At 37.1% G+C, this 12293-nt stretch overlaps 1 protein-coding gene across 1 annotated transcript in view; it reads right to left on the minus strand.

The window, feature by feature from the left end:
• Positions 1–12293, minus strand: part of jazf1 (JAZF zinc finger 1) — a 155842-nt gene that overhangs the window by 27439 nt on the left and 116110 nt on the right. Inside the window, exon 3 of the mRNA XM_002933383.5 lies at positions 3114–3310. Within this exon, the coding sequence (XP_002933429.1) occupies positions 3114–3310 (197 nt within the window). The remainder of the gene's footprint in view (positions 1–3113; positions 3311–12293) is intronic.

A 12293-nucleotide genomic window follows, 5' to 3' on the forward strand; every position in this document is an offset into this window, starting at 1 on the left:
GAATCTGAATTCACTCACGTTATTCTATGCAAAAGTGCTGAAGTTTGCATGTTGACTTTGGAAGTCACAACATCGGTGGTAATTATTTCTAGTCTGACAAACATGACTAAAAAAAGATCATGTGGATGTCCAAGATAAACTGATCTCTCTGACTTCAGGTAAAAGAAAATGAGAGCGACTGGAAATATTCGCGCAAGGACAAAATTTACTGTGTGAAAACAGAAAAATATTTGGAAGACAGAAGCAGGCTTCCTCATTAATTGCTGGCATCCACTTCCTTTGTACGGCACGGATTCAATGGTTCAGTAATGTGTCTGACAGACACCGAGTTGGTTACCTCCGGACCACACCATAAATTGGCTTTCGTTGCAGTGGTAAGTAGAAAGTCGCCTCTTAAATCTTCCCTGTAAAAGGAGCCAACTAAAACAATCTTATGCACTTTTTCTCTGTTAATTAGTGAGGTCACATATTTGGTTAACGTTAACCCCTTAATAGCTCCTAAAAACCTTATGCCCTGAGCCACAGCTGTATGTTATGTTAAGTCAAGGCAGGGTAATTGTCATGATTTTTGTAAATTCAAGGTAAGAGCAGCAATCACAGTGTATGAAAGTAACCAGGGAGTTACAAAAATCAAAGGATTTACCACTGTCACTTATTTAGCAGCTGAATACTTGCCTCATACTTGGGGTGTGTTTTTCCTTTCCCATAATGCACTGGGGCTGTCGTATAAAATTAACCATTTCTCTCTCTATCTCTATGAAATAAATATTATAGCTTTGCTTGGAAATGGCAAATAGAATCAAAAATCGTACAACTTAAAGGAGAATGCAAGTCAAAATTTAAAAAGCATACTGCCCAATAGTCCTCCTATTGTTTAGTAAAAACGCCACACTTTTGGCTCAACTAATCAAATATTTACTCAGTCACACTTACTTCACATTTTCTAGAACAGGCAGCCATCTCTAAAATGGTATTCTCCCTTCCTTTCCCTCCTTGCTTCATACTGCACATGTGTTTCATTCCCTCCCCCCCCCCTGCCAGATCTGCTTCTGATTGGCTGGTGGGCATGTGTAACTCAGAACAGGAGACAGGATCAAGTTACACACATGCTCAGAGAATAGGGAGGCTGCCGCTGGCAGCCTATAGGAAGGGAAGAGAGAATTCAGTGATGTCACTGTAGGCTTCACACTGCTGTAGGCTGCCAGCACCATATCTCAGAGAAGCAAGCAGGGATCTGGGAATTTAGATATGCAGTAAGTACTTAAAAAGAATGCCTTTAGACTTACTTTTAATTTATATTAACCTTTCATTGTCCTTTAAATTATTTTATAATTTCAGTGGACTGACGTTAGCCCTCATACACTAAAATGGCACTATGTACGAAGTGCATAACATCAGAGACGTTAGCCATGTTTTTAACCTACAGTGTAATTTTTACAGCATAATTGTGCTCAATGTGTGAAAAATGTGCACAAGTCATTTTTTAATACTCCATTCACCAATATAGGACATGTCTTCTTTCCACTGAAGATCAGTGAAGGAGGTCATAGTACATGTATGAGTTTTCCGGATAAGGGGTCTTTCTGTAATTTGGAACTCCATAATTTAACTCTACTAAAATAATTTAAGCATTAATTAACCTAATAATGTTTTGCCTCAAATAAAGATAAATTATATCTTAGGATCAAGTACAAGGTATTGTTATGTTATTACAGAGAGATAGGACATAATTTAATTCTGTATTTTGGAGTTTTCTGGATAACGGATTTCTGGATAATAGATCCCATACCCACTACTTAGAAAATAATTAATACATTGATAGGTGCATAAATATGAAGCTTCTAGTCTTAACTATGGCTCTAGTGATGCAGAAGTGAGACAACTTATGACTGCTATATAAATGATCTCCTTAGATATTTGCAGTTTATTTCCCAGTTTTTTTTGTAATTCAGTGATGTTGGGCTGCTGCAGGAAGCTGTAATATGGTTTTTTGTACTGTATTAGACACCTTATAGAGCTAGCATTTTCCAGTTATTTCTGTGGCATTTGACTGTTCTTTGATTGCCTTAATATTGCCAAAAAAATTGCAACAAAATGAAACAAGATACTTTTTCTCTAGTTCACTAGCACGTAGATTACCTTTTTATTGTTATTTATTATTTATTAATCTACAACCCTCTCGGTGTTCAAAATTCCCTGTCCCACGATAATCTGTATTAGTCTTAACAGAAATGAGTGGATATGGACATTTTCCAGTACTGCATGACTAATAAAGTCCACAATATTTAGGGTTCTCACACAATCACTTTGTATGATTAACTATATCCATATTCTACTCATCAGCCAGGAAAATAAATATTTACATTTGAATGTCATTATATTATATAAGTCATGGAGGAAAAAACTTTTTCCAATCCAAAGATTGCATAGATACTTTGAGAACAGGAGGATGAATTTATGACATGCATACTTAGATATGAAAAGTCAAAACTTCAATGCGGTGTCTCGTGTCAATGATGTGGGATAAAACTTTCCAGTCCAAGGGGCTTAGCATGTCTGGTAAAAGATTGCTCACTTGTTCCACTCACGCTTTATGTCCTAGAGCTCCACAGACTCAGAAAAAAAGTCTGATGTTTATTACTTATATATACTTAAATTATGATCATTTAAACCACCGGCATATTCAGCAATGCCTTTATAGATATTATACTTCATTAAAATCAGTCCCTGTCCCAGTGGGTACAACATGAAGATAGTGTCCTGGCTGGAACTGAATCTATGACGCCAACCCTGCAAAGCAGCGATGCTAACCTCCACACCAATGGAAATTAATATATAACATATTTTTAATTCTTAATCTCAAATTCAGAATTTTGTTTCCTTGGAATATGGAAGTCTGTAAGCATCTTTATCATAGGCATTTTACTGTTCATTACTATATTCATTGATTTGTATTGTATTTTTGCCTTCTGTAGCTCAGAGCCTTTTTTACTTATAGTAGACTGGTCAAAGCCAATTGCTGTTTGGTTGCAATCTAACATGTTAGCAAATGAGCCAACATACACTGAGAGCATGCCAAAGTAAAGCATGCCAGTAAAAGAACTGGGCCTTACCTGTAGGAGTGCTACTGCGAAAGGAGGAGGATGGTGTGATTGGTGGGGTGACTGGAGGTGTGAGGCTGCCGCTGCCATGTCGTGGGGGGGTAGACACATTTCCACGGGATACAGAACTTGACAATGTCAATGAGAGTTTAGGCTGAATTTTTTTCTTTAGTGTTTCTTGTTCACGTCGGGCTGCATCAGTCATGAATCTAAAATAGAAATAAGGAAAAACTTTTATTTCAGATTTTATGATTTCCAAACTAAATTCAAGGATATCAAGGCTCAGCTCAACATTAGTTTCCTATAGGTACAGCATTCAAAGGGAATTTGGTTAATTTGATTTGGTTAAATGACTAACCTCCTATTCTCTCTACAGCTAGTTGAATAAAAGAGGAGGATGTTAAAAATAAGAGGGCTAAACTTTAATATACAAGCACTGCCTTAAATAAATAATAAATATCTAGGAAGCTTATGTAGCAAATGCAGAACTAAACCCCAACAATTCTTTATTACTGTAAAATGAATGATAACAACTATAGTTCTAGGTTGATGGTGGTCTTGAACTTGGATAATGCATTGAGTTCCATGGACTGGCCCTGTTATTGGGCTGAGGTGAGATGGGCCCAGAAAAGTACCTAATACCAGTGCTTTTTCTTTGTCCAATCAGCATCATGTTCCCAGTAGAAATCTTGATGATTCAACAACTTTCTCTGGGAAAAGTTGTTTTGTTTTCTTATGGCTTGTTATCTTTGTTTTAGAGACTAAAATTTTAAAATTGCTTTTGGTAACATGAAACAAATTCTTGTAAAACAGCAATACAAAAACAGTAACAACAGACACGGGATTATAGAGAAAGGGCAAAGTACTATCTACTGGAGAGCTGCATTTATACATCATCCCTGTGGTTTACTAGATACAGGTAATTTGCATTCTACATATTATTCATCTCCCTTTTCAAAGTGCCTAATTACCTAATTCCCTCTCCTCTGCTGTAATTGGCTTTTTCTTTGTGTAGTTCAGTCTGAGCTATGGGATGCCTCTGGCCTCCCCGGCCAGCAATGGAGCAGAAGGCTTCCATGTGTGCTTCACATTCTACTTTACACAACTGGCCCTTCAGACTTTTTTTTTACCACAAAACACAGCAAAAGCATTACAGGCATCACTGGAAATGTGTCTGCAATAAAAAAAATCTGTTTGATGTTATTAAAATAGATATATAATTACCAAGTTAACTAAATGAACCCTATTGACAGTACAATAATCAAGATTTTTTTTCTCCTGTTAGCCACATTCTGGAAACATATCCAGGCTGCCCATTTGTGGTTGGCATAAGCCACGTGGAAGGGGCTCAACATCGTGTTGTATATAATACTGAAATGCACAGAACCTTTAATGTCCTTTATTTACAAAGTAAAAATTATATATATATATATATATATATATATATATATATATATATATATATATATATATATATATATATATAAAATATAAATATAAAATTATATAGTTCTTTGTGCTAATTAAGAATAGTCCCCACATCAGTGGAGCTTACAATCTAATTTCAGTTCACAGTAACACAAAGAGCCAATTAACCTTCCAGTATGGATTTGCGATAGAAAAGCCAGAGTGCCCAGAGTAAAAACCTGCACATATATCAGCAAAATACACAAACTCTATGTACATACAGTAGGTAGGAATCAAACTAAAACTACAGCAACTACTTACCTTCGGCAAAACGTAAAAGATTTGCTCACCTTTGAACTAACTTTTAGTATTATGTTGAGAGTTATATTCTGAGACAATTTGGAATTGGTCTTCATTTTTTAGTATTTGTTGTTTTTAACTTATTTAGCTTTTTGTTCAGCAGCTCTCCAGTTTTGAATTTCAGCAGTTATGTGGTTCCAAGGGTCCAAATTACCCTAGCAACCAGGCAGTGGAGTGAATGAGAGATGAAAAATTAATAGGAGGGGGCCTTAACAGAAAGATAAGTTATAAAAACAAACAACAATAATAATTCTGTAGCTTCACTAAAAGTAAATGGATATAAAAAATAAAGGATACAGACAGGTGAAGATTGTAAGATCTTGTGGGAATGGCCCTCATTACCTTTGTCAGTTATAATTAATAAACCCTTATGTATAGTGCTACAGAATATGTTGGTGTTCTATATATACAGTGGATATAAAAAGTCTACACACCCCTGGAAAAATGTCAGGTTCCTGTGCTGTACAAAAATGAGACAAAGATTCATTTCAGAACTTTTTCCACCTTTAATGTGACCTATAAACTGTACCACTAAATTGAAAAACAAACTGAAATCTTTTAGGTGGAGGGAAGAAAACCAAAAAAAACTAAAATAATGTGGTTGCATAAGTGTGCACACCCTCTTCTAACTGGGGATGTAGCTGTGTTCAGAATTAAGCAATCACATTCAAAATAATGTTAAATAGAAGTCAGCATACACCTGCCATCATTTAAAGTGCCTCTGATTAACCCCAAATAAAGTTCAGCATTTTTTAAGTCGCATCCCACAGCAAAAGCCATGATCCACAGAGAACTTCCAAAGCATCAGAGGGATCTCATTGTTAAAAGATATCAGTCAGGAGAAGGGTACAAAAGAATTTCTAAGGCATTAAATATACCATGGAACACAGTGGAGACAGTCATCAAGAAAATATGTGAAGAACCAGTGAAGAAAATATGGCACAACAGTGACATTACCAAGACAAGAAGAAACTGGTCAGGGAGGCTACCAAGAGGCCTACAGCAACATTAAAGAAGCTGCAGGAATATCTGGCAAGTACTGGCCGTGTGGTACATGTGACAACAATCTCCCGTATTCTTCATATGTCTGGGCTATGGGGTAGAGTGGCAAGACGAAAGCCTTTTCTTATGAAAAAAAAACATCCAAGCCAGGCTACATTTTGCAAAAACACAGCTGAAGTCTCCCAAAAGCATGTGGGAAAAGGTGTTATGGTCTGATGAAACCAAAGTTGAACTTTTTGGCCATAATTCCCAAAAATATGTTTGGTGCAAAAACAATACTGCACGTCACCAAAAGTACACCATACCCACAGTGAAGCATGGTAGAACCTGACATTTTATCAGGGGTGTGTAGACTTTTTATAGCCACTGTAGCTATAAAAATAATAAATTAAAAAAATAAGGTGGTAGTTACATAGGCTTCAACCTAAATTGCCTAATCAGCACCTCCTGATATAAATAAAAGCATGATAGTGTCACTTCATACCTCCCAACTTTCCCAATTTTCAAGGGACAGTCCAGATTTTAACAGCTAAACCCAGAGTACCGGATTCTTATTGAAAAGTCCCTCATTTCCCTTTGATCTCCTGCACTGAATGCCAAAAAGATACAATGTTTCTTAAACTTAATTAGATAAGTAGCTTTTGCCAGAGCCCAGAATACTCAACACCTGCACTGAGATACAATTGTAACTAATAAAATAAACTGAGACTTGCATCTTAAAGGGACACTAAAGTCCCTTAGACCGATTCGGCAGTTTATCGCCCCGTGTAGGGGCAGGAACAACGGGCATGCCTTTCTGGTCTGAAATTGGGCAGGTATCGATCGTGTAGGTGAAAAGATTTAGTCGGATCAGGGACCGAATCGGCTCGTTGATGCGGTCCCTGAACCGACTGCGCCCGACTTATTGTGTCCAAAGCAAATTCACGCACTGACTAGTTCTTATATGGAGAACACAAGCTATGACAAAAGTTCTAATCACTTTGCTTATACAAAACAGTCCATCTGGGCATACATTTTCTCATTGCAAAAGTTTTTCTGTATGTGATATAGTTGCAAGAGAGTTACTACCCCCAATAAGGGGTACTAAACCCTGCTGAACAGCACTGCTCAACCAAACTTTACTAAGTTGTTGCTGAACTACAAATCCCAGGATAATATAACATATAATAAGGTTGTGACATGTTGGAAGCTGTAGTCCAGCAACATCAGGGTTGTATTCTTAAAGCAATATTGCACAATAAAACTTTTCATAAACTTCCCCCGAAATCTCCAGGGCCAGCGGCTGCATTAAAATGCAAAAAATCCTCCAATAAGAATCCCAGCTGATCTTTGTAAACCTGGCTCCCTGTTCTTTGTTCCTGCAATTGGAGTTGGGAGCTTTAAGCACAGTTTCTCAGCACTGAGCAAGTCAGTCCTTTATCCCCATGTCTGATTCCTGTGTCATATAATAAAGAAGAAAAATAAAAAGACATAATTATCTCTATATGTAAGATAACAAAAGGAATTCTGGGAGTGAATTCCAAACTCTTAAAAAAATCCCATTTACATGGGTTTATCCTGTATGAGGCAGTCTCCTCAACCTAATTTATTTGTTTATATGTAAGATAACAACAAGATGCCTGACATAGTGGTGGGAATCAGTGTTCTCATTGGTCACTTCTCTTGCACTTATAATGAGTTTTTTAGTCAGTAGAATGCTCATTGGTGAATTTTCTTGCATCTATAATTACATTTTTTGACAACTTCTATAGCAAAACTAGGGGGCGCAGGGGGACAGCGCTATGACTGGGTTTACAACCCCTTTAAGCAAATAATATGCTTGCCTTTATTACAGCAGATTGCTAATGCACTGCAAAGTAATACAGTAAGGCTTAGAACATGGAAAAATCAATGCATGGCAATCCTTACTAATACTCTAATGGAGAACACAGACAGAAAAGCTGGAAACTATCATCTGACTCACTTAGTATTAATTGGAGATGGGTACACAGAAATGTAATTTTTATTTTTTGAGGATGTCAACATTTCGACAATGCCTTTGCGCGGGAACGAGCCATAATGAATGACTCAACCACATTACTTAAATTAAAGTAATATAACAACATTACAATATTGCAGTTTCAGTTTTAACAATTAAATGCTTATTTCGGCAGACTCCTGCTGCTGCTCCAAAACCATTACCATCTGACAGCTGTAGCCCGGACTGAATCATATGACTTCATACTTGGTGCAGAGCCTAGAGCATGGACACTGCCCACAATTTCTAGGCTGTTTACCAGACTCAGACTAGACTGGAAGAATATTGCTCAAAAACCCTTCCCCCACCTTACATCAAGGAATAAATGTGTAGTGTGAGACAAGAGCACCCTCTGCAGGATGAAGACATTTTAGCAGTACGTTCAATAATAAAGGATAAAAAGAAATAATGGATACTGAAAATATTTGGTGGCATATTTAAGGGGTACTAAACCCTGGTATACGGCACTTCCCAACCAAACTGTACTCAGTTGTTGCTGGACTACAAGTCCCAGAATAATGTCACATATAGTAATTTTGTGGCATTCTGGGAGCTGTAGTCCAGCAACATCAGGGTTGTACTCTTAACGCAATATTGCACAATAGAACATATCCAAAACTTTTCCTCAAATCTTCAGGGCCAGCGGCAGCTTTAAAACAGAAAAAAACCCTCAAATGAGAATCCCAGCTGATCTGTATAAACCTGGCTCCCTGTTCTTTGTTCCAGCAATTTGAGTTAGGAGCTTTAAGCACAGTTTCCCAGCACTGAACAAGTCTGTCCTTTAACCCCATGTCTGATTCCTGTGTCATATTATGAAGAAAATAATTATCTCTATATGTAAGATAATAGCAAGTTATAGTGCTGGGAAGTAAAATGTGGTTGAGCAGAGCAGTGCAGCATGGTTTAGCTCCAGTATAAAGTGAAAAATATCCCCTTACTGACATGAACTCATTCAGCTGGGTTCATGTACAAGGTGCATAAACACTATCTGAGCTGTCAAAAATAAGTATATAACTTATTAACACCAATACGATTCCCCAGATAGAGAGGAAACCATGTTAGTATGCCCCTGATTAGGAGGGACCATTTCCTCAGCCCTTAGGCTGGCAGTCATTCAACCCACCCTTCTTTGCTTCATGATGAAGTGATGGATTCTGAGACTTGAAGTTCTGCTTTCTATCATGTGTGGTGCACATTATACCACTAGAGTAACTGGTATTACAAATTCACCAGCAATTACGCTGACATCACCAATGCCCTCCCTTGACACTGGCCAGTAAGTTTGGGGGCAAAAGGTGGCAACCCGTTGGGGCCCATTCATTAAAGCACAAATTTTCGCTACTAAAAAGGCCGATTGGAAAAAATTCAGAGTATCCACAATAATTTCTGATATGCAAAAATGTCACAAAAATTCTATTCTTGGTAGTAAGAAAATATTGTGGTTGCGATCCTAAAGTCACAAAATTTTCGTATCCAAACAATCTTAAAGGACACAAAAACCTTTCTGGCTTTGAAACTTCAATGCATGATTTTGGAAGCCTTCCATAGGACTCAATGGCACTCTATAGCTCTAACCTGGCCAAAAGAAAGTCACAATACCACAGACTAATAAATAAGGTTGAGGAGACTGCCTCATGCAGATAAAAGCAAACAAAAGGAATTCTGGGAATGAATTCCAAACAACTCCAAAAAAAAAAAAATCCCATTTACATGGGTTTATCCTATAGGCTACAGCTCACCCACTGGGTTTGAAGCTGAAGCCAGGACAATAGCTGATCAGATTCCCAACTACAGACCAGTTTCGCCTTTTTGAGGCTCATCAGTGTAGTGCAGGGTTTTCTGATCAGCTTAGGTAGAGTCACCATGTGGTTCTACAAACAAATAAATAAGGTTGAGGAGACTGCCTCATACAGATAAAAGCAAACAAAAGGAATTCTGGGAATGAATTCCAAAGACTAAATGAATTCCGAAATGGTTGTAGTTTTTGCAACAAATAAGGCTATTTAGTGGAATTTTTAACGAAAACCACAAAAAAGTCGTACTATTTTAACTATATTATCGTGGTCAATACGAAATGTTCTAACAATTTGAAAAAATACGAATTTTTCTCATTCATGGTCAATCATGCTTTAATGAATGGGCCCCTACGTATAGGTGGAGCACAGCCTAAGTGCAATTATGTTTTCTTTAATTATAAACAAATCTTTCACTGTAGAGGTTTGCCTAGATAAACAAGAGCACTGATAACCACTGAATTAGGCACACCCTTGTAGCTGGGCCAACAAATAAAGTAAATATAGAGTATTACTTAGATTTTGTAAATACATTGATCAAATATTAGTAAATGAAACGGCCACTGACAATTTAATAATCATACATAATACATTATAGATTATCTGCCTAGTTAACCTTTTTATTCTTCAGCAATGGTTTTAGTTTAATAAAAATGCATGCAATCTAATGTATAATTGAGTACTGATTTTTTACATAATGCCTATTGGGTGTTACAAATTACTTTGGCAATTCCAAATGTTCTTCACACTAACAGCCTGGTTCAACCTTCTACACAAACTGCAAATTAATTATTAAGCAAAATACAAGCCGCTGAATTAATAGCTCAAGGCATGCAAGAAGCGTGTTATTTCTAATGAGAGACTTATAGTGTGAGAAGTCATTTCATTACTGTCTGCTGGAGACACATTCAAACAGATGGAAATGAATCAACAGCAGTGGTGTGTTTTTCCACTGGCATGCAGTTCAGTGAAGGACTCAGCACTCAAACAGATACATCATTTTAGCAAGTGTAAAGGACAGTCTTTAAAGGGGGATTGCCCACAAACAGTATCTTAAAGAAGTAAATGTGGAAATAAGCTGCACAGAGAATATGACATAGGGACATCCACCATTCCCATAAAAAAACCTTCCAAAGGACACAGTAATCTAGTACTTGAAATCTGATCAGTCAGATCTGGCAGCCAGTATTACAATATTTATTCAGTGTTATTTACTGTAATATAATTACTATATAAAATGTTACCATGAACTGACAACTTGCACAGCAATACTTTCCACTAGATCCCATTGTGGATGGGATTTGCTTCAATTAATAAATAAATCATATATAAATAATAGGGCGCAAATATTTGGTGTTCCAGTACATCCTACAGGTGTTCAGTTGGGTTGAGGCCATGGTTCTGTGCAGGTCCACTTAGCAAACCCATTCTGTACAGACTTCAAATGGGCCTTTCCCAAACTGCTGCCATCTCCTCTAAAGGTGTTCTCAAGAAACTGATCCTTAAAGGGGTACTAAACCCTAGTGCACTGCTCAACCAAACTTTGTCAAGCACTTGCTGTTATCTTACATATAGAGATAATTATGCCATTTTTCTGCTTAATTATATGACACAGGAATCAGACATGGGGATAAAGGACAGAGTTGTTTAGTGCTGGGAAACTGTGCTTAAAGCTCCCAACTCCAATTGCAGGAACAAAGAACAGGGAGCCAGGTTTATACAGATCAGCTGGGATTCTTATTGGAGGATTTTTTTGCATTTTAATGCAGCTGCTGGCCCTGGAGATTTGGGGAAAAGTTTTATTGTGCAATATTGCTTTAAGAATACAACCCTGATGTTGCTGGACTACAACTTCCAGCATGCCACAACCTTATTATATGTTATATTATTCTGGGATTTGTAGTCCAGCAACAACTTAGTAAAGTTTGGTTGAGCAGCGCTGTTCAGCAGGGTTTAGTACCCCTTTAACATCATATAAAGGGATCTATTTTCTCCATACCTGTTACACAAAATGCTGAGGAAACTGGCAATGCTAGTTATAAGTAAGGTATCTGAGCCTTAATAATGTCTAAATATCTTTGAAGAATAAAAACAAAAGTATATTATGAATATGAAAAGCTTAATTAGGGAAAAAAGGTGTCAGGAATTGTTCATGTGTAAACTAATCAAATGGAAGCTGCATTAAATTAGAAGTACAGTGCTTCACTAATGCTAACAAATTAGATTGCTATCAAGGCAAACCATTTCCTTCTCAGAACCTGTCAAATTCCATAGAACACAATGTTTTATTTTAGAATGGATGAAGCGCTAAGGACAAAGGTGGTAATGATTAGTTTCTATTAGTCAAGTGGAAAACATTACATTATATTATCTCTCGCTTGCATTTAGCCTCTCGGTCTGACATACTGACCCAGTCACCTTCTGTGCGCCTACTGCGCTTCTTAGTCTCATTACCATACTGTCTGAAAAATTTCCAGTATATTGTGCACCTATTTTAGGGCATCATTTATTTTAAATTCTCCTTTTAGTCAGAAAAGAAACTTTAAACGTTAGAAGTTTTTAATTTGCTCATTAAAATGTGCAGTTCACCAAGTTCTTTTCTTTTATTACCTT

This window comes from Xenopus tropicalis, chromosome 6, assembly GCF_000004195.4.
Source record: "Xenopus tropicalis strain Nigerian chromosome 6, UCB_Xtro_10.0, whole genome shotgun sequence".
Classification (NCBI taxonomy): domain Eukaryota; kingdom Metazoa; phylum Chordata; class Amphibia; order Anura; family Pipidae; genus Xenopus; species Xenopus tropicalis.